This window comes from Osmerus eperlanus, chromosome 9, assembly GCF_963692335.1.
Source record: "Osmerus eperlanus chromosome 9, fOsmEpe2.1, whole genome shotgun sequence".
Taxonomy (NCBI): domain Eukaryota; kingdom Metazoa; phylum Chordata; class Actinopteri; order Osmeriformes; family Osmeridae; genus Osmerus; species Osmerus eperlanus.
Window position 1 is genome coordinate 6,938,719 of NC_085026.1, and position 23,579 is coordinate 6,962,297.

Here is a 23,579-nt window from a genome sequence, read left to right on the forward strand (position 1 = left end):
CATCATGTTTCTATTGGAGTGCTGTCACATCCACATCTGTGATCTATATCTTCAGATTTCACAGTCCTCTCTACGTTTTTTTCCACCACCGACTACAAAGGACATTATGCAGTGTGGCACTTAGGGAAGTTGCCCTTCTAGGCCACTGTTTGGAAGCTTTGAGAATGTATGGAAGTTATTGCAGAAATTATTTTGATTATTATGAAGAATGAATGTAGGGGAAGCTAAAAAGTGCCTTTGTCAGTCTTCCACAAAGACCAAAAATTACACCTGTCGAATATGACAATTTTAATGAATTGATAGCACCCAAACATGCATACTATTCATTTCCAGTCTCCAAACCTTCACTTGTTTGAATACACTTGACAGCCGTTAAAGGAAGTGAATGAGTTTTCATCCTGCAGGGTTCACACCTCGGTCAGACACGTTTGTGAAGCAGTTATTATGTATTAGTCTATAAAACAGGCCACGTTTTAGAGCTCTCTCTCTCTATTCACTGCACTTTCCCTCTAAAGCTGTCATGTTCTGCTTCAATGATATTAAATATGTTTTTGAAATCTCCACAATACAGGGTCTCTAGTTATCTCAAATAGCGTGAAACCTCAGCAGGGAACCTTTCCCATCAAAATTGAATATTTGTATTCCGCTGAGGCTATAACAGGAATACTTGGACTCATCCAAGTCAAACTCATCCCCATGGATGTCAGCCAATGTGTTGCTATGATACTTTGAGCTTGCTACCGAGTATTTACGATGTTGACATGATGGAGCCTAATTTTCAGAAAATAGGTACACACTGTAAAATGCCTGTGCAAATGTGGATCAAAGTTGATTCAGACTGAAAATGAGGTCCTTCACAGTATGAGGCAAAACCTAAGCAGAACTGTGTAAGGAATCATTCATTGAAGAAGGCTTCATGCCAGGAAAGTTATCCGAGGTAGTGTTCGATGAAACCAAAATGGAACCGAACAGGATTACGATTCCCAGTGGCAATCTCTTATTATAGTTTACCTTTGTCAGACATATGAACAGTCAAATATTTTTAAATGATCTCTGACTTTCTCTCGTTCTCTCTCTCAATCTCTCACTCTTTTTCTTTTACTCAATCAAATGTTCACCAGGAGCAAAAGGCCAAATGTGAGATAAAAAAGGAAAAATGAACATCTCATTACATGGATGGCTGCTTTATTGAGCCGCATTGACTGGGTGATGGAGGAGGGCCTTTCACAAATGGAAAGTTCATTAAGATTCTACTGAGACACCAAATTCAATAATCCCTCCCCCAGTTCCAGGTGAGCGTGGTTGATTAAGAAGATTCCTTATTGTTTGTATGTGTTTTTGAGTCCATGTCAGATGTCCTAGAAACCATAAACAACCCTTTAAGACATCTGTCTTTCAACTCACTGATCCATTAGACCGAGGGTGACTGCAAAAGACTAAAACTACTTTGAAAGACATAATTGTATCAACCTAACAATCACTTTGAGATGGCCGAACAATTCAATCTAGATCCATCCGTCTGTCTTGCTCTCTCTATCAATCAACTCTTTTTGACAGTCTATTGAAAGAAAGGATGTCTTTTCAGGCAGCTCATTTTAACGTGTCCCACACACTGGTGTCACCCCTTGTCAGCCATATAGTGACAAATCATTTTTTGTTCTACCTCATAGTGATCAATGTTAGCGTCTCAATTTTAAGTAGATAGATTAAGGAAAAAGTTTCATCTTACAGTAAATTGACTCATACTGACACTTTGTAAAAGAAAGCTGTCTTCATAGGAGGCAGAGATGAAATGTATGAAGAATTTTCCATTATCTAATATTGACCAAATACGCATGTTTGAGGGGACCATTTTACAATCCTAAGCATCAAGGGAATGACAAAATAATAGCATCCAAACCGAATGCCTTGTATGTGACTAGTCTGCTGTGATTTACATTTACATTTAGTCATTTAGCAGACGCTCTTATCCAGAGCGACTTACAGTAAGTACAGGGACATTCCCCCGAGGCAAGTAGGGTGAAGTGTCTTGCCCAAGGACACAGCGTCAGTTGGCATGACCAGGAATCGAACTGGCAACCTTCGGATTACTAGCCCGATTCTCTCACCGCTCAGCCACCTGACTCACATGTGATAATACAGTAAAGTGGCTCAAGGTACATATGTTGGAGGCTTGGGGTAAAATGAAGATATCTATGGCAGTCGATACCTTCATTCATCGTTGATACCTTCAGTCGTGAGAGGAGCAGACAAGTCTTGTGTGTGAGTGTATCCTGAGAGAGCAGTGCTTGATAAAAGGACTCTGCTTCATTATTTATCCAGCCTGGAGATCAGCTGCATCTCCACAGGAATACTAACACTCACTACTGTCTGTGGAGAGGATGGGCATGCTGAGAGAGAGAGAGAGAGAGAGAGAGAGAGAGAGAGAGAGAGAGAGAGAGAGAGAGAGAGAGAGAGACAAGGAGAGAGAGAGAGAGAGAGAGACAAGGAGAGAGTGAAGGTGTGTGTTTCTGTGTGTGAGTGTGACGGGTGCGGTGAGGGTAGGGAGTTATTGTACAGTACGCACACCATTGACACAAGTTTTACCTTCGCCAGGAAACTATTTTTTGGACCACATACAAACAAATGTGCATGCGCACACAAGTAGTCTAGAAAGTCTAGAAACTTGAAGTAAAAATACACTGGGCTCAGTTTTTTCAGACTATTGTTTTTGTCCAACCAATGAACTCCATGTGCTTGATGGTCGTGCTTAAGGACATTGGCATGTTTTTCTTAGTAGGTGTCAGATCAAATAAAAACGTCATAAATAAAGTAATAAATACAGCACATAGTTGTATGAAAAATGTGCCAGATTGGTATATAAAGTGAGACATAGTGTTCCCTCAGTTTGACGCCCAACCACTCCCACCCTCCACCCAACCTCATTTAGACAACATTCTGTCATGGTCTTAACTTTGTTTAACCTCATCTTATTTGATTTTCAGAGATACAGGAGCACAGACAAAGGTTTGTATGTGAGTCTTGGCCTGCGCTTTCATTTAGATTCATAGAACGGGTTAGGTGAGTTGGACTTCCTGGCATGGGGAACACATTTTTTAGATCAGATATGAAATACATGAATTTAAACGACCCAGAATCGTGTTGTGGACTTTGATTCCTGAAACTGCAATTCCACAGCTTTTGCATGATTTTGCTATATTTGTTTTGTAACAAAAAATCTGGCCATCTGATTTAATCAAATCAAATCAAATGTATTTGTATAGCCCTTTTTACACGCAAGCATGTCACAGAGGGCTTCATATATGCCCATAGAACTGCCCCTCAATTTACAGAAATATACTTACTGTGTCATATGGAAGATAAGTATATCAACCTGTTTAATCACATACCATACTTGTGTCTAACCCTGACCCTAGTCCATGTTTAGAACCTATATAGCATAACTTACTTGAAGATGATGTAGTTGAACAACTAGTTTTTAACAGATAGTTTGTGTATGTATGTATGTACAGTGAGGAAAATAAGTATTTGAACACCCTGCTATTTTGCAAGTTCTTCCACTTAGAAATCATGGAGGGGTCTGAAATTGTCATCGTAGGTGCATGTCCACTGTGAGAGACATAATCAAAAAAAAAATCCAGAAATCACAATGTATGATTTTTTCACTATTTATTTGTATGATACAGCTGCAAATAAGTATTTGAACACCTGTCTATCAGCTAGAATTCTGACCCTCAAAGACCTGTTAGTCTGCCTTTAAAATGTCCACCTCCACTACATTTATTATCCTAAATTAGATGCACCTTTTTGAGGTCTTTAGCTGCATAAAGCCACCTGTCCACCCCATACAATCAGTAAGAATCCAACTACTAACATGGCCAAAACCAAAGAGCTGTCCAAAGACAATAGAGACAAAATTGTACACCTCCACAAGGCTGGAAAGGGCTACGGGGAAATTGCCAAGCAGCTTGGTGAGAAAAGGTCCACTGTTGGAGCAATCATTAGAAAATGGAAGAAGCTAAACATGACTGTCAATCTCCCTCGGACTGGGGCTCCATGCAAGATCTCACCTCGATGGGTTTCAATGATCCTAAGGAAGGTGAGAAATCAGGGACCACAGTTTCCAAGGTTACTGTTGGTAATACACTGAGACGTCATGGTTTGAAATCATGCATGGCACGGAAGGTTCCCCTGCTTAAACCAGCACATGTCCGGGCACGTCTTAAGTTTGCCAATGACCATTTGGATGATCCAGAGGAGTCATGGGAGAAAGTCATGTGGTCAGATGAGACCAAAATAGAACTTTGGGGTCATAATTCCACTAAACGTGTTTGGAGGAAGAAGAATGATGAGTACCATCCATTTTGAGTGGGCCAAAATCCCTCCTGCAGTGTGTGCAAACCTGGTAAAAAACTACAGGAAACGTTTGACCTCTGTAATTGCAAACAAAGGCTACTGGACCAAATATTAACATTGACTTTCTCAGGTGTTCAAATACTTATTTGCAGCTGTATCATACAAATAAATAGTTAAAAAAATCATACATTGTGATTTCTGGATTTTTTTTTTTAGATTATGTCTCACAGTGGACATGCACCTACGATGACAATTTCAGACCCCTCCATGATTTCTAAGTGGGAGAACTTGCAAAATAGCAGGGTGTTCAAATACTTATTTTCCTCACTGTATGTATGTATGTATGTATGTATAAATATAACACAGAAAGACATATGTCATTTTATTTACAAGACAATAAAAATATCTTCATTTTTATGGATTACTGTGTTTTGGTCTACTTGAAGTCGAAGAGTTAAAGACTGAAGGCTTTGCTTGAGTGAGGTCTTGCTATGACACAACAGCGCCCTCTGCCATTTTCTCCATGAACTGAACTAAGCTGCCTTCAGTGCGTGCAAGCGACTCCAGGTGGATAAACTGTGACATTTGGCAGAACTATCAGTTGTCACACTGTCATATTTTTCTTTACACAGCAAGTTCACTCTTTCAGTCTGTGTGTGGGTGTGTGTAGTTGTTTTTGTCTGTGTGTGTGTGTGTGCGTGCGTGTGAAAGAGAAAGAGTAAGGGAGAGGGAGCAAAAGAGAGACAGAATAGAAGAGTATGAGAGGCCGTATAGGCCTTAATTCATACTTGATCTCACATACACGCCATGACCTCACATATATACCATTATACTCTCACATATATACCATTATACTCTCACATATACACCATTATACTCTCACATATACACTATTATACTCTCACATATATACACCATTATACTCTCACATATACACTATTATACTCTCACATATACACCATTATACTCTCACATATACACCATTATACTCTCACATATACACCATTATACTCTCACATATACACCATTATACTCTCACATATACACCATTATACTCTCACATATACACCATTATACTCTTGCACATGAACTGGCATACACTCTTACACACACAAAAATACCGTCTTATATGCACCATCATACTAAAGTATGACAATATATGTAAGAGACAAATAGTATGTGTGAAACAGAATGTTACTATATGTAAGAGAATAACAGGATGTGTAAGAGAGAATACTTGTCTATGTGAGAGAGAATACTTGTCTATGTAAGAGAGAATACTTGTCTATGTGAGAGAGAATACTTGTCTATGTGAGAGAGAATACTTGTCTATGTGAGGGAGAATACTTGTCTATGTGAGAGAGTATACTTGTCTATGTGAGAGAGAATACTTGTCTATATGAGAAAGAATACTTGTCTATGTGAGAGAGTTTGTTTCAAACGGAAGGCAGTTTGATTGAAAAGGAAGTAGTACTGAATTCTCAGTTCCTGATTGGCTTACACATGAAGAAGAAGGATTTGGGGTAGATGTAGCTAACAACCACCTTCCCTATCAAGACGAGACTTAGTGACATGACAAGATGGCAGAGAGTGGGCGGCTTAATGAAGCCATTGGACTCATTAATAACATTTTAAATAGCCTACTCCAAATGCTGCAGCGGTATTGTAGGGAGGACAGACACGTTCCTGAAATACGTTTTTAAAGTTATTCCTGGGGAAATTATGGAATTAAATTACATATTAACTATACTAAAATACTTGTGCACAATAATATTTGCTAAATGTAGACGTTTTTAAAGGTTTTTAATTTTACCTCGAAGCTTTTTGTGTGAGGGTTAGGGCTTAAAGAATATATTGTGCTTATTAAAGTTATGCATTGTGCTTATTAAAGTTATGAACTTAGAAGTGTGCTCAGGCTTAAACATTGGGTCTCACACTGAGTGTGGGAAGCAGGCTGTTCTTTGTGTCTCTATCTCTTCATTTTCAGAAACAACCTTGAAACTGGGTGGAGATGGCACCCGAGCAGGTGGGACGCGCGTAGGCAAGAACAACTCCCTGACGCACGAGAGAACAAGCTCAACCCTTTTTTGATACTTGTGTTTTCAATTGCATTGTATATTATATGCTGGGGCAGGGAAAGATAGCCAGTTGGACTTCGTGAACCAGCCCAAACTCTGTAGCGGGTAGGGAAACGTAGACAACCCCAGAGCTCTGTACTTGTTGATTTCCAACTGCTGCATTAAAGCTGATATTATCGGACCTCTGCGACTCCAGACCACTCTTTCTAGAACACAGATTTGTGTCATAGAATACTATCATTACATATTGGAATAGACACATAGATATAAGAATCCTTCAGGCTAGTTTCACGACAGCGACTTTGGATGTAGACTTAGCTAATCAGCTAACATGTTAAAGTAGCCTACTTTAACATGTTAGCTGATAAGCCAGTATGAGTGAGATATGTATACAGTCACATTAACAAACCTCTTCTTTGTAAACTATTTCGTCTTAAATACGATGGGAACACATCACATTAACAATTCCAAAACGCACCATGGTGCGTTTTGAATTTCACGCCAAACAATTGTTTTTGTCAAGCGTCTCTAAACTCAGATTCCGAATCGGATCCATGAAGCTATTTCGTTGCAGTGAATGGGTGCGGGCATTCATCGGGCATAGGGGCCTACACTCAAATAGGATCTTAAAAGTCCCAACTGGAAAATGTTGTGAACAGATTGACATCAAGTTCAGGTTGTGGCATTGAAGTTTAGGTTAGTAGCCAAGGGTGTAAAGACCACTCGGCTACTTAAAGACGTCAACGGTTAAAACCCCAGTGCCACGGGACGGTATTCACAAAGGCATTGGCTTTAATTTAAATGATAATTTGTTTCATCAATTGAAAAACTGATCTAGGACTTTTGACTCAGGTAGTGGGGGTCGGTATAGCTTCCTTAACAACTATGGAATTCTACATTTGAGTTTTTTAGTGGATTTGCTTGAATCGTTGTCAGAAATGTTGGAATCAAAGACGACAGCCATCCGCAGTGGCTATTTCTAACGCTAACGATGACATGCGCCGGCTCTTCAGGCCTGGATCAGGTGCATCAAGGAGCGGCAGCAGCACTCTGTCAGGAGTTAGTCTTAACCGAAATACTGCGGAGTTTGATATTGGGATTGCGCCATCACTTGGATGGCATTAAGACTAGCTCCTGACAGAGGGCTGCTGCCGCTCCTTGATGCACCTGATCCAGGTCTGAAGAGCCGGCGCATTTCATTGTCAACGTTAGCGTTAGAAACAGCCCCCGTGTATGGCTGTCGTCTTTGATTCAACATTTCTGACAATGATGCCGCAGGATTTGGAGTATGCAAAATGTTATTAATGAATCCATCTTGTCATGTCACTCAGTCTCGTCTTGATAGGGAAGGTGGGCGTTAGCTACATCTACCCCAAATCCTTCTTCATGTGTAAGCCAATCAGGAACTGAGAATTCAGTACTACCTCCTTTTCAATCAATCTGCCTTCCGTTTCAATCAAACTCTCTCACATAGACAAGTATACTCTCTCACATAGACAAGTATTCTCCCTCACATAGACAAGTATTCTCTCTCACATAGACAAGTATTCTCTCTCACATAGACAAGTATTCTCTCTTACATAGACAAGTATTCTCTCTCACATAGACAAGTATTCTCTCTTACACATCCTGTTATTCTCTTACATATAGTAACATTCTGTTTCACACATACTATTTGTCTCTTACATATATTGTCATATTTTAGTATGATGGTGCATATAAGACGGTATTTTTGTGTGTGTAAGAGTGTATGCCAGTTTATGTGCAAGAGTATAATGGTGTATATGTGAGAGTATAATGGTGTATATGTGAGAGTATAATGGTATATATGTGAGAGTATAATGGTATATATGTGAGGTCATGGCGTGTATGTGAGAGTATAATGGTGTATATGTGAGAGTATAATGGTATATACGTGAGAGTATAATGGTATATATGTGAGAGTATAATGGTATATATGTGAGGTCATGGCGTGTATGTGAGATCAAGTATGAATTAAGGCCTATACGGCCTCTCATATGAAACCACTGAACGAGACACAGGTGAAGACAATCGGGCAGGGAAAAACCAAAACAGGGAGGCACGGCTGTGGCCGTGACACATCTGTTGGCTGAATGCTTTGTTTTTCCCTCTTCACTGTAAATACTGTCTTCCAACCTCATGCCAAAGAGAGAGACTTTGCTACTACCACCATGTGCTTGAAGTGATCATTATTCTTTTCGAAGTGTTTAGAGACTCTCTCTCCTATCAGCTGGTTGCTTATTACTTATTAAACCTACTCCTAAACTGACAGTCACACCATTCCAGTGGAAACGGAGAACTTTCTAGCTAGCACATATGCCATGACATAAAGGGAACACTTTACAGCCTGATCTCGGTTTTGTGCAGGCGAATGTGACTAAAGCTGTAATGGCAATGTACCGTGCTATAGTCCTTCAGAGGAACTTGCCAGACCACATTCCATTCTGCTTTCCCTCTCCATGACACACACACACACTCACATACACACTTGTCTCTTTACTACCAAAGGTCTGTTTTCCATATTGCTTCAACAGAACAAAACAAGCTGTACAATATTTTGATCTGTTCTACACATGCCATCCACATTAGAAGTGAAGACAGTCTGAAATGTCATGCAACTATTTTACACAACGTTGTATCTGATTACCAGTTTGGGAATGGATAAGGATAATTTAGAATCCCTTTAGTTGTCTGTTTGTCAAACCTTTACAGTTTTTTGATCATCTTTACTTTGTGCAGCAGCTCATATACTGTAGGTTTGGATTTATAGTATTTATTGTATATTTACATTTACATTTATTCATTTAGCAGACGCTTTTATCCAAAGCGACTTCCAAGAGAGAGCTTTACAAAGTGCATAGGTCACTGATCATAACAACGAGATAGCCACAAAACATTGCGAGTAGCCAAAACATGAAGCACACATTGTGAACAACCAAAATAAGTGCCAAAGGGAAGAACCATAAGAGCATGTAGTTAAACAAGTTACAATTAAACAACATGAACTGCTGTAAGTGCAAGTGTACCTGTGGAAAAAAGCAAGCAACAATATTAAAAACAATATATCACAGCGAGTACAAAAATTTAAGTCAGTTACCACTAACCACAAGAGCAACAAGTCTCTAAGCAAGAGTCATTGTGATCCTTGAGGAAACTAACATCGGGTCAAGCGAACCATTCCTAAGTACCGTTGTACTCCCGGAACAAGTGCGTCTTGAGCCTTTTCTTGAAGGTGGAGAGACAGTCAGTGTCTCTGATGGAGGTGGGGAGTTGATTCCACCACTGGGGGGCCAGACAGGAGAAGAGCTTGTGTTGGGACCGGGCGGTCTTGAGCGGTGGGACCACCAGGCGGTTGTCTGAAGAAGACCGTAGGTGACGGGTGGGGGTGTAGATATTTAGATATTGTTCTAGGTATAGGCTGCTAGGGATTGTCGAGAGAAGCATGTCCTAATAATTCAATGTACCTGTACTTGTTATAAATGGCAAATAAACTAGAGACTTGGAAAACTTGAAACATTGCTTTCACACACATTGCAAATGCTGAGGTCATCTAAAACAAAATCTAAACCTTTGTTTTCAAGTAAAACAATATTGATCTTGCTGCCTTGCAAGGGAAAACATCCAGTGTGATGTGAATGAAAACATGTGTCTTGTCTGTGTTCCAGTTTGGGGCTGCCGTTTTGAAACGGAGTGTGCTGCCTTCGGGTCATTGTGACCCACCGTCGTGGTGCAAAAGGTGGGTCACAATGACCCGAAGGCAGCACAAGGGTTAACAGGCAAGCTCACAAGAAAGAAATCCTCAAAGTACACCTCAATATGTTCTTTAATACAGACATTTTACTAAATCACTGCTACTCAGCCCTTGAAATATTTAAAACAACTTTGACTGAATAGTCAAAAGCCCACATTGTCTTTTGATGGATGAGGCCCAAAAATCCCAAGCTCAGAAGCCAAAAGAAATGGCGTCAATGACTTCTGCTGAGACATGTAAGGGATGCCTGTGAGTGTAGGGTATACGTGTGTGGTATTGCCGTGGTGTGTGTGATTAGGACGTGTGTGTGTGTACGTGTAAAAGGGTATAAGCGTGAGTGGTGTGCCAGAGTGTTGGTTGGTGTGTGCTCATAAATGCATGAATGAGTCCAGGGAGAGAGAGAGATCTCTTCAGGAACAATGTTATTGGGAATATCGAGCTAGTAATACTATGCAGGTACCCCCCCCCCCCCCCATACACCCTCCCACCCCCACACACACACTCATCGCCCCCTCTCCCACACATACACGCCTCGCAAACCACGGAGCTTTGAACATTTGAGTGGGAGGTGCTGGCAGAGCACCGTGTTCACTACGGTTCTTCAGGCGGCTCCTAAAGCACACTGCCTCATTGTGCTGGGAGTTACAAAAGCTTCTCTCAATGGATGCTGTTGTAAACAGGCAACTGTAACACCGATCCCAGAAAATGTAGAGAATGTAGGTCAATGAGCATAGACAAGTCTCAGGGGAGTGAGGACACCAGCCACAGGGAGAGGGAGAATGAGAGGAAATGCTGTTTAGGATTCTGTCTAGATGTGTTTACCCATACCGTTTCTGAGACGGCACTCTTTCTGGAACCTTCCTAACTCAATGACTCAATCAGCGCAGATGCACCCAACCTATAGGATCATTGAAACTCGTTCTCCTATTTTCACTTTCTCCTTCTCTCTTTACTACACACACGTTGCTTTTCTTCCTCTGTTGCGTAAAAGTCGGTGCCACTAATGAGTCCCTTCTTTTCCCCCTGCATCCCTCTCTCACTCTTTCCAGCATCAACAAGCCTTCCAACCAAGCCCTGGGCCGTTGGCCACTCACTGCCTGTTCCGAGACTGAGACAGTGCATGAATAATGTCCCGGTGTTCAGCATTCAACCTTTTTCCGCTCTCTAAGGGCCCCTATCCACTCAGCCACAACAAGGCCCTCTGTACACACATATACACACACACACAAACACACACAGAGTTCCAGGAACATGTTCTTCCACCTTACTATTCCTCCTCCCTTTCAGCTCATCTCGTTCTCTCACCCTCCTCTCCTTTCCTCCTTGCCCCAGTTCTCCACATCCGTCCTTCCTTAATTCTTGCACCCACGCTGTCCTAACTTCAAGCTTAGAAACAGTGCCTATAGTCCTGCCATATGATACAATTATGATATATTATTTAAAAAGAAATTAGGATATACAATGAATACATGAATATAATTGTGGAATGTGTAAAACCATCTACATGGCACTTTTAGGGTCTTATAAGCCTGTCGATGTTTTGTATTTCTTATAATCTATTAAGTATTACATGTGGTTCCCCAACCCAACACAAACACGAATTGAACACAAGCGTTATTTTTTTATTACTTCCTGGCCCTTCTCCACGTTCCCCTACCCTGTCCCTTCCTGTGTCTATTCTCTCCAATGTACTGTGGAGTAATTGGCAGTGAGATGGATGCAGAAGTTCAGCCAGAAGGCTTGGCGTCATATAACCCCGCAAACCCCTTTTCCTACAACTTGATGGAGGGGAAGAGGGCGAGAGACTATACATGCGTGCGTGCAGCCATGTCTAAATAAAAACACTCTAGATCTCCTCTGTGTCCCTGTGCTGGATTTTCTGGGATTGTAAACAAAATTTTTGATATGACGGGATTATTTTTCTGTATTCTGCATTTGTTTTGGTTGGGGTTTCAGAGTGCACACATGCAGACACACACACACACACTCACACACCTACACACACACACACACAGACGCTTAATAAAAATAAACACAGACATGATGTGCACACACTTGCCCACAATGCCTACAAGTTAAACTTCCAACCCTGCTTCTATCTTTACTTCTCTGGCGAGCAGCTCTGTCTCTCATTGTGGTTTCCCAGATTCCTTTAGGGCAGACAGAAAAAAAAAGCTGGCACATGGATCAAAGTGTCAGCAGCAAACGTTCCAACTTTATTTTCCTTTTTCATTGTTTTTCCTTGCAATATTTTCTTCAGAAAGCAGCATTTCATCACAAACATCATTGCAAAAGCATAAGGATTAAAAAAAGAGGGTTGTGGTACACAATAACAGCCATGGAAGTCAAGTTACTGTATGAGGCAGATCCAGGACTTCATGATGTCAACAGACGTGTCTGTTAGAGTCTCAGGCAGCGAGATGTGGCCATCCATCCAACCAAAGACAGGGTCAGCCAACCCTTTCGTCCAAGGTTTTCATTTTCACACCTATGCTGCGTCGACTGAAACTGACCGTCTGTTTGTACATTGGACCATGGAAAAGCGTTTTTGTTACAAATAAACAAACCACAAAACTGAAATCCTCTAAGAGAATCTCCTCTCAGACACCTTCTTGACCCATCTGGACTTTCCTGTGCCTCCCCTTTTTCACTTCCTGATACCATTTGTAAAGGGAATCCTCGTTGTCATCTTTAATGGTTTACCATTGAGATGGAGGTCATCCGTAAACTTCTGCATCTCCGTCAGCTTAATTCTTAAATTGAATGTTCAACTTCAGTTCAACTGCAACTTAGCTTTCATTGATATTCAACAATTTTCTTTACTGACAACTTATTTGATGTATTGTTGCGCTATAGTGCTCAGTCGAATATGAAAAGTCTCTTCCTTCCACATTTCCCTTCTTGTGTAGCTGTTGCAAACAATCCCTAATGTGCATCCATAACTTAATGCAAAAAATGCTGGGGTAAAAAGAGTCACTAGACTTCCTGAACTCTGCTCCTTCAATACCATATCTCCTTTTTTGTTCATTAATTGATTTATGTAGTTGAACAATATTTAATTTCAACAATGACACTGTTGGCAAGATTATAGCATTGAGTGTATAGTACAACAATGCTGTGAAGTAGGCCACAGGGTTTTTATAGGAAGTGAAGCCTCGTCATGGACTGAACAACAAGGATATTTTTTAGGCAGTATCTACGCTAGATTTTTGTCATGCAGGGAATCTAAATGATAAGCAGTCAAGATGGTGACAAACTGTATCATAAACACCCACGCAAAGAAAGAAGGTGCATTGACAGATTGTCATCTCTTAAATAAAACGAATAATACAAACATAGTGCACATAGGCGGCCGTATATTCCCGCCATGTAAAAACAAAACAACAGCAACATTAATAACTCAACATAAATAAATTAATTTCATTTATATATTTATGTATATACACTATATTGCCAAAAGTATTTGTTCGTCTGCCTTCACACGCATATGGACGTGAGTGACATCCCATTCTTAAACCATAGGATTTAATATGTCAGCCCACCCTATGCAGCTATAACAGCTTCAACTCTTCTCGGAAGGCTTTCCACAAGGTTTAGGAGTGTGTTAATGGGAATTTTTGACCATTCTTCCAGAAGTGCATTTGTGAGGTCAGACAGATGTTGGAGAAGGCCTGGCTCGCACTCTCCGCTCTAATTCATCCCAAAGTTGTTCGCCAGTCAAGTTCTTCCACACCAAACTAGCTCATCCATGTCTTTATGGCCCTTGCTTTGTGCACCTGAATTCAATGATTTGGATAGCTGAGTGAATACTTTTGGCAATATAGTGTATATTGATGTGTGTGTATATATACATAAATATATACATATAAGCTGCATACTTGTGCTTTCCTCCTAACTGAATAATTTGGTTTAATTTTTCTGTTGTATGCTATGAATTATTGAGAGTTAAAGAGTATTGTATGGATGTAAAAGGGAATATGAATAACATATAGCGGTGCAGTGACAGATAAAGCATGTGGGTAGTGAGCTCTTAACGTATACTCCAGTCATCTCGTTCATGTATGCTTCAGGTGCTTCCAAAGTTACACTTCAAACTTGCATTGCTGCGGTAAAGGCTTAGTTTTTGTTTGACACTATAGAGTACCAAATTAGATATCTGCCCTATAAGGAACCTCATCAAATATGTTTGCTCTATTACAAGGAAATACTTAACACACCAAGCAATTGTTAAGATGAACTCCCTTGACAGATATTTTGACGCTGAAGTGACATGATGTAACTTTTTGTTGCACCTGAGCTGTATTGCAGAGCATCAGTGCTTCCTGAAGCTTTACGTCTCAAAGTTTGAATGGAAGCTGTTATGGAATGTTGGTAAGCATCCAAGTGATTTCTTTCCAGAATTCTAAAGAAATCAAGTGACTCCTGACTTCTCCATGGGTCCGCCTGTAGTTTAGATAACAACAGAGCATTTTTGAAATGCACCTTTTTTTATACTCACTTAGATACAAAAATAAACTCTCTTTCTACTATCACATAGTATTAACAAAACAAAAAAAAAGCATCTGTCTTTCCATCCTCTGGTCTTGGTGATCTCTACCGCTTGCCGTAGCTCTGTTCCAGCCAATGACGGACGTCCTTCAGGTTGTAGAAAAAAGGTCCCTTCCCTCCCAGGTAGGCTATCTTTTCGCGCTGCACGATACACACTCTCTCGTTGGATACCCCGTAGGCTACATTGGCATTGTTGTCCATGCAGTCAGCCACCAGTTGGCACTGAGGCGGCAGAGAAAAGTGCTCGATGAGTTGGCGTGCCGCCACTACCCTCTCCTCCAGACTGCGGTGCTTCCGGACCTCAAACGAGTGGGGCCCGAAGGCTGGCGCCTGCCAGCCATCCGACGGGTGAGCCTCATCGATGTATACCAGGAGGAAGTCTGCCACATCGGCAAACTCCTCCACCAGCCGCCGGAATGCCGGCAGATGGCTGATAAAGGGGGGTCAGGTGGCTGAGCCAAAGTTCACCACAAGGGGGCGGTCTGAAGACTCGAAGTCCAGGAGGTGGCATTCCCCGCTGCTGCTACTCACGCTCCGGGCACTGTTACTGCGTCGAAGTCCGGGGCCACCATTGGGCACTCTGACCACTTTAGAGTTGGGTGCCTCTCCACCAAGCTTTACCTGAAAGAGAGAGTGATAGGGTAAGAGAATAATAAACTTGTCACGTTTGGTGACTAGTTGTTCCGTCCTAGCAAATAACCAGGCAAAGCAAGTCAACAAAATGTGTTTTTTTCATGACTAGCTAGCATCAATTTTGTTAGCACCATACTTCCCTTCACTTTCTTTAGGCTTAGCATATCCTCCAACCAACTATGACATTTCAGGATATTGCACAGAGCCTTCCGACGCAATGCTCGTCACTGTGTCTCTTCGTAAATAAAGCTCTCCAGAGAGTTGCAGTGTAAAACAGAAGGCATACAATTCTGTTTGCAAAGCTAATGCCTCACTAAATTGCACATGCATTTCCTGTGGACACTTTAAAAGGGAAAAAAGACCAGAGAGCACATGCATGCATATAAACGAGTGTGCGTCCAAACATGCCTGCGACTGCGGGTGTCCAGATGTCTGCACATCTGTCAAGCACCATCAAAGATGTTTTATCGACCAAGCCAAGAGCAATGAATCAAAGTCAGATGAAGCATGCAGATAAGATAAAGACACAGATAAGCAGACATATGCTTAACTCACAGAGGGAACTGCCTGTTTGGTGAAATTGTAATCATTGTTGGTATACAGTCTTTCATTTATTGACTGATTTCTTTTTTTCCCCGTCATGCACATACAGTGCCCAACCCTTTAACACACCATAAGAACAGTCATTGACCAAAGAAAGCAGTGGTCAAACAGAGCAGTGTCATTACATTTTATTTCATTATAAAATCACAGGTTATTTTACAGATCAAAATGCTTATCCTTCCTGAAGCATAACTCAACTTGTTCATGATCATCCAGGCAAAATAAATCAAAATAAATGGAGGATGTTTTACAAAAAAAGTACAGGTGTTACGTCCTTTTAAACAGAGCAAGAAAAACAAAATTCATTCTCAATTTAATTTCCCCCAAGTTCCCACAACAAATTCCTCTGGAGTGACACCTGGATTACACCTGACGGTCTATAGGGCGATTGGTTATGTTCCTGAAAGTAACTGTGCACATAGGGATCTTTGGTCTTTTGTTTAAATTACAATCCACATACATTTTCTACACTGCAGTTATGCTTTATGGAACCACATCACCTTCTTACGTTACCTGCTTATAGGCGTCCAGTAAGAAACCATTCCAAATCGAGCGTAACCCCGCTGATGTCAGCATTCGCTGCCACTCGCCGCCGCCGGTGGAGCCGGAGCAACTAAGTAAGGATACTACACGTTTCACCAAAACCACTGAGTCGTACAACGCAAGAAACAGACAATTCGAAAAGAAACCCGGCAAAATCTGAAGGGTGACCAATAAGTCTTCACTCGCCATTCCCATTGTAATTTGGGTTGTAACCCCACTGTATCAGTGGTTCATGCGTTTCTCAGGTCCGCGTCGTCTCAGACCCATCTCGCGCAGGTGCTCAGGTTGTCCCTTTCGTCGTTGTCGATTCTACCGCAGCGAACAGGACTCGTCTCCCCAGGGAACTCTTATGTCCAAACTTATAGTGCGCTCTGAGTTGAAGCTCAGAGAATTGTCGCACTAGGACTAGAGAAGTCTGAAGTGCGTTGTGAGTTTCCGCTACTTGCGCACGGTTGTCCAAAGTTTTTCCAATGTCGCGCGTTCCGACGAGAATCTCTCTCCGCTAAAACACTATTTTATACATCATTCAGCCCCGAGATAAAACCCGAGGCTTATCTTGTGGTAAGATCATGACGTCACGCCTGGTTATTTCCCTCCTCTTTTCCACTGGACTGCTACTATGAAATAGAGACCGACCAGCGAAAAATGTGATCTTGTTTTTGTTGGTCTTGAGAGATTGTATTGTTTGGTCGAATCGAGTCCTACGCAGCCATAAGCTGCTGGAAGTTGTATTATGAGTTCATTAAATGTATAGACCTATTTGTATTTGGTTCAGGGGAAAAGGGCAATTTCTGAAATTACAAAGTTCTAAAATTAAAAAACGGAAAATGTACTATCAATGATTATTACCATATTGAAGAATGATTTGTTGTGGTCGTATTAGTAACGTATCATTTACAGTATTCCATATCAAATCATACTGTCCTTTACTGCACTTTTGCAACCCACAACATTATGTTACAATTCCATGTGGAACTTATGTTAGACATGAGAAGGACTCAAGTTTGTTTTATATACATACTTACATACATTTTGATATTTACCTTTTTGTTCTCCCTCTTTATTATTATTTTTTGTTATTGTCTGTATCTACCTCCATATTTTGAAAAAAAGCACTCATACACACAAACATACTAACCCTGACTTGTGTGTGTAAGGATTTTAGCAGTGTGATGAACATGTGACAGAAAGAGAGATGAGGGAGTCACACTACTGTGGGTAGCCAAAACATGAAGCATACATTGTGAAAATCAAATAAGAGCCAATGGGTAGAACCAGAAGAGCATGTAGTTGAGCTGTTGTTGAGCAGTGTCCTTTCTGGTCTGTTAAGCTCCCTCTCTTTCTCTATATCTCTCTCACACACACACACACATTCTCTTTCTCTCCTGCACACAAACACACACACACAAACACTCATCCAGCTGGTGATTCTCTTTTGTGAGTGCCTTCAGATTCAGTTCTGGGCTTAGAAGTGAATCGGGTCACAAAGCTTTCACCTAGGGTATTTCCTTTCCACATGATCAGTCGTGTCCCTGGTACTGAGAAGCACCCCCATAGCATGATGTGGCCACCACCATGTTTTACTGTAAGGATGGTACAAGCCAAGTTGTTAGCAATGCCTGGTGTTCACCAGATATAGCCCTTGGAGTTCTGGCCAAAGAGTTACATTTGTCTCATCAGACCAGAGAACCATTTTCCTCATGCTTCCATAGTCCTTTAGGTAAATGCCATTTTGCAAACTCCAAGTTTTAAGTGCCTTTCACCTGATTGATTGTTGTATCAGTTACATTCTTCTTCTTCTGAATAACTGAAACACTATAAAAAAAATGTCAGAAAGAGTAAGATCCTCATATATCCTTTCACACGGTCACCTTTGAATCAAGTGAATGAATGAGTAATCTGATCAGGTCAGGCCACTGTCTCAGTTAATTGGCCTGTTTGAACTCTTTATCTACTAGAGCTCAAGGGAACATAACTAGGATAAAAGATATTTGGAGGAACATATGTTGGACATCAATATCTGTCTTTTGGAATCTATGCAAGGATGTCCTTAGACTACATGGAAAAACAGGCTCTATGTTTATTTTAACATAACAGGCATGTTATACAACATATTTCAGTAATGAATTAACATAGCATAAGAGTTCAGCAGCATTAAAATGAGTTGCCTTATCATGTTTAATAGTATGCTTAGTGTGTCATTATGTTGCTGCGCTTAGATCAATTTTATTCTACAATACTTTTAACTCTTTAAAATGTGCCTTGTAAATAAACAAAATCTATAAAAGTGATTGATTCATTGAGTGTTGACGTCATCGATTCAATATTACTCTTTATTCAATATAAATTATATTGCAACAATCTTATTTTTAACCAAGATTAGCAAAACAGACTTCTAAGTTTATATTTACCAACAATATACAGTACATATTTACAAGCTATTACACATGCATTTCAAAGAAGTCCAACCATATCCATGGATTTAATTCCCATTTTTTCTGAACTTTATTTCACCCCTGCTAATGTGTAATATCCTCTCCCCTTAATGGATTAGCAGATGCTTATGATACAATCTATGTCTGGACCCAGTTACAGACTGGACCTTGTGTGGTGATAGGGATGGGGTGCATGCTGCATAAGCCTCTTCATTAGTGATGTAGGATGTTTGCATGTATGTAAGCATAGTTTATAGTGTTATTTGTAGAGGATATATATGCAAAGACAGTTGTAAGTGTTGGATATGTTTTATAATGTACGTATAGGATGTTTTGTTGATCTGTTTCTTGTGAGATCAAACAAGGAGAGGGTTTAGATGTGTCAGGTGTCAGGGGAGTCAGGTGGCTGAGCGGTGAGGGAGTCAGACTAGTAATCCGAAGGTCGCCAGTTCGATTCTAAATGTAAAAATGTAGATGTTGCAGAGGGAGTCAATGGGCCTGGCTTGTAATTCATGGGTTTAAGTTTAATATCAGCTATATCCAATGCTTAATGTTTGGACTGACTTCACCTTTTTGTAAACATTTGACTATTTTGATTTCTATAAGAAAAAACACTTACAAAAACGTTGACAAAAGAAAAAGAGGAAAACTGTTGAATTCACCAATGTGATGTCATAGTTATCTGTATTCTGCTAGGAATGTAGCCATGTTTTAACCATGCAGTTTTTGCATTCTGCAAATCTTATATTATGTACAGTAGCCTATATTGATGCAAACTGGACACTTTAAAATTAAGTTTGTGTCAATTGAACCATACAAAATAAGTCCCTGCAGATCACACTTGTGATTGCATTTTAGTAATTAAAAAAGGTTAAACTCGAGAAGTATGTGACCAAATTACATATTTGAATACTTTTTAGCTTTGGAAATAGAAACATTTTCTTAATTGAATTTGAAACTTTGCATGTAAGTATAACTACGTTGCAAATTCTAGAAAATTAAGATTTGCATACAGGTTTCTGCTACTTTTCTTCTTTCGTTGAATCAATTATTTAGTTCACGGGGAACTTGAGAAGCTGCTGTATCAGCTGGGTAAAGAGTAACACCTATCTTGTGAGCATGTTATAAAAGCTTTATGTCGACATGCTGTAGATTTGCAAAATAAAGCATTTTAACAATCCCAAACCTGAAAACCCCAGACATTAAGCTGAAGTGCACAATGTGCATTAGTCACAATGTAAACACATAGTTTTAGTTCTATAGCTAGGAAGCTGACACCCCATGCCATTGTTTCCTGGAATATGATACACTATCGGTTTGCGTTTGCAAACAGTTGGATACATCTTAAAATATATGTTTTAAAATACATGTTCTGAAGCTTTGAATAAGAACATTATATGCACATTATAAATACAATTGCAATCAATAAATGTGTACATATGGGTTTTACGATCCCAAATCAAAAGTGCTTGCGGTCATTTTTGAGTTAAATGTTGACATGAACTCTGGACATGACAGCTCTTATGTCATGTTACATGGTTTACCACTGAGAGTTCAGACTAGAGTATAACCAGGAACACTGCCAGAGGACTGTGTGTCAAATCAACCCTCCATTAATCAACACACGCCATGGAGGATCAAGGTATTTGACATTTCAAAATTTGCAGACGGTCAAAGTCCCACACTACTATAACCCCTCACCTTAAACACAACCTCATCTCTCTCTTCATTTGCTTTCCAATTCTCAGTATTACATCCTGCCAAAGAAAATGACCACGTGGTGAATTTCCTCAAAATGCTGGCAAGTATCTATGAAAGAGTTTCTTCCTCATTTTGTTTACAAACGGATGCGTTTTAAGTGCTGTTTTAGACAGTTTGTGTCTGGAGAGGATCACTCAGTAACAGGCTTCCATTGCTTTGCTTTTGAGGAAATATTTAAATTCAGCCATGTTACTCTTACTCCAGGAAATACATACAGAGTTGCAATAAAAGATGCATATTCCAGAAACGTTTTTGTTTGTTTGTCCCACTGTTTACTGTCAAAACATTCCAAATTAGTCATTGGAACTGAGCATGGCTAAGTGTGGTCTTAAAGACCAAGCTTGCCAGTTTGATAATGGTCAGGTATTTACATTTGACCTGTAGTGGCTCTGGATAAGAGCGTCTGCTAAATGTAAAAATGTAAATGTAGATGTGGCAGAGGGAGTCAATGGGCCTGGCTTGTAATTCATGGGTTTAAGTTTAATATCAGCTATATCCAATGCTTAATGTTTGGACTGACTTCACCTTTTTGTAAACATTTGACTATTTTGATTTCTATAAGAAAAAACACTTACAAAAACGTTGACAAAAGAAAAAGAGGAAAACTGTTGAATTCACCAATGTGATGTCATAGTTATCTGTATTCTGCTAGGAATGTAGCCATGTTTTAACCATGCAGTTTTTGCATTCTGCAAATCTTATATTATGTACAGTAGCCTATATTGATGCAAACTGGACACTTTAAAATTAAGTTTGTGTCAATTGAACCATACAAAATAAGTCCCTGCAGATCACACTTGTGATTGCATTTTAGTAATTAAAAAAGGTTAAACTCGAGAAGTATGTGACCAAATTACATATTTGAATACTTTTTAGCTTTGGAAATAGAAACATTTTCTTAATTGAATTTGAAACTTTGCATGTAAGTATAACTACGTTGCAAATTCTAGAAAATTAAGATTTGCATACAGGTTTCTGCTACTTTTCTTCTTTCGTTGAATCAATTATTTAGTTCACGGGGAACTTGAGAAGCTGCTGTATCAGCTGGGTAAAGAGTAACACCTATCTTGTGAGCATGTTATAAAAGCTTTATGTCGACATGCTGTAGATTTGCAAAATAAAGCATTTTAACAGTCCCAAACCTGAAAACCCCAGACATTAAGCTGAAGTGCACAATGTGCATTAGTCACAATGTAAACACATAGTTTTAGTTCTATAGCTAGGAAGCTGACACCCCATGCCATTGTTTCCTGGAATATGATACACTATCGGTTTGTGTTTGCAAACAGTTGGATACATCTTAAAATATATGTTTTAAAATACATGTTCTGAAGCTTTGAATAAGAACATTATATGCACATTATAAATACAATTGCAATCAATAAATGTGTACATATGGGTTTTACGATCCCAAATCAAAAGTGCTTGCGGTCATTTTTGAGTTAAATGTTGACATGAACTCTGGACATGACAGCTCTTATGTCATGTTACATGGTTTACCACTGAGAGTTCAGACTAGAGTATAACCAGGAACACTGCCAGAGGACTGTGTGTCAAATCAACCCTCCATTAATCAACACACGCCATGGAGGATCAAGGTATTTGACATTTCAAAATTTGCAGACGGTCAAAGTCCCATACTACTATAACCCCTCACCTTAAACACAACCTCATCTCTCTCTTCATTTGCTTTCCAATTCTCAGTATTACATCCTGCCAAAGAAAATGACCACGTGGTGAATTTCCTCAAAATGCTGGAAAGTATCTATGAAAGAGTTTCTTCCTCATTTTGTTTACAAACGGATGCGTTTTAAGTGCTGTTTTAGACAGTTTGTGTCTGGAGAGGATCACTCAGTAACAGGCTTCCATTGCTTTGCTTTTGAGGAAATATTTAAATTCAGCCATGTTACTCTTACTCCAGGAAATACATACAGAGTTGCAATAAAAGATGCATATTCCAGAAACGTTTTTGTTTGTTTGTCCCACTGTTTACTGTCAAAACATTCCAAATTAGTCATTGGAACTGAGCATGGCTAAGTGTGGTCTTAAAGACCAAGCTTGCCAGTTTGATAATGGTCAGGTATTTACATTTTACCTGTATGATTATTACAAAAAACCTGAATAAGGATATCGGGCCTCCTATAGACAAATAGACACAGTGTGTTCAAGCTTTCATTGCTTTGGAAAAACAACCTCACTTAATGGAGTTAGGCCTGAAAGGGTTAACTAAAGTTCGAGAGGAAGGTGGCACACCAAGACTCCTCTTTCTCCAATCAAACTAATACACATCAGCCCAGTCTCCAATCAACTAATATGCATCAGCCCAGTAAAGCACGGAAGAATGTGACCAAACTCCCCTTTGTCAATTAAGAGTTCTGTATAAAGTATTGTTCCGCTCCTTTGGTCCCTTTGCTAGCATGTTGTTGTCACCCTCCCACCCTTCCCTTCTCTGCTTCTCCCTGTCATCTATCCAGGTTTCCCAGGGGATCTGCTCGAGCTGCTGCTCGGCCGTGACCCTTTAGGACTCTCTGCCACACCCCAAGTCCATTCCCGGACACCAGGCCCGGCTCTGCTACCGGCCTCCACCAACCGCTCCAGGCTCGGCTCTGCTACCAGCCTCCTCCACCATCGGGCTTGGCTCTGCTACCAGCCTCCTCCACCATTGGGCTTGGCTCTGCTACCAGCTCTGCTTCAATAAAGCTATCTATTCAATCTATGGTGTGATTACTGAACTTGTGAAATGTTACATTTTGCATGGCAACACATCATGCTTTAACAACCCCAAAACAAGGACTCTTTACTCAGCTATGATACAGGAGCCACACATACAGGGATTCCTGTATTTGTAGT

General features: G+C 40.2%; 2 protein-coding genes across 3 annotated transcripts in view; one reads left to right on the top strand and one right to left on the bottom strand.

Annotated features, from left to right (window-relative positions):
• Positions 1–23,579, top strand: part of nrxn3a (neurexin 3a) — a 532,817-nt gene that overhangs the window by 175,286 nt on the left and 333,952 nt on the right.
• dio2 (iodothyronine deiodinase 2) lies at positions 12,394–17,116 on the bottom strand. Of its 2 annotated transcripts, XM_062469471.1 has the most exons (3): positions 16,504–16,670; positions 15,943–16,048; positions 12,394–15,375 (listed from the first exon to the last, which is right to left on the bottom strand). In XM_062469471.1, exons 1-3 carry the CDS (start codon positions 16,530–16,532, stop codon positions 14,800–14,802), a joined length of 711 nt encoding a protein of 236 aa, XP_062325455.1. In that variant the 5' UTR covers positions 16,533–16,670; the 3' UTR covers positions 12,394–14,799. The 2 variants fall into 2 exon arrangements, with proteins under 2 accessions (XP_062325455.1, XP_062325454.1); XM_062469470.1 differs by lacking the exon at positions 15,943–16,048 and having other exon boundaries at positions 16,504–17,116.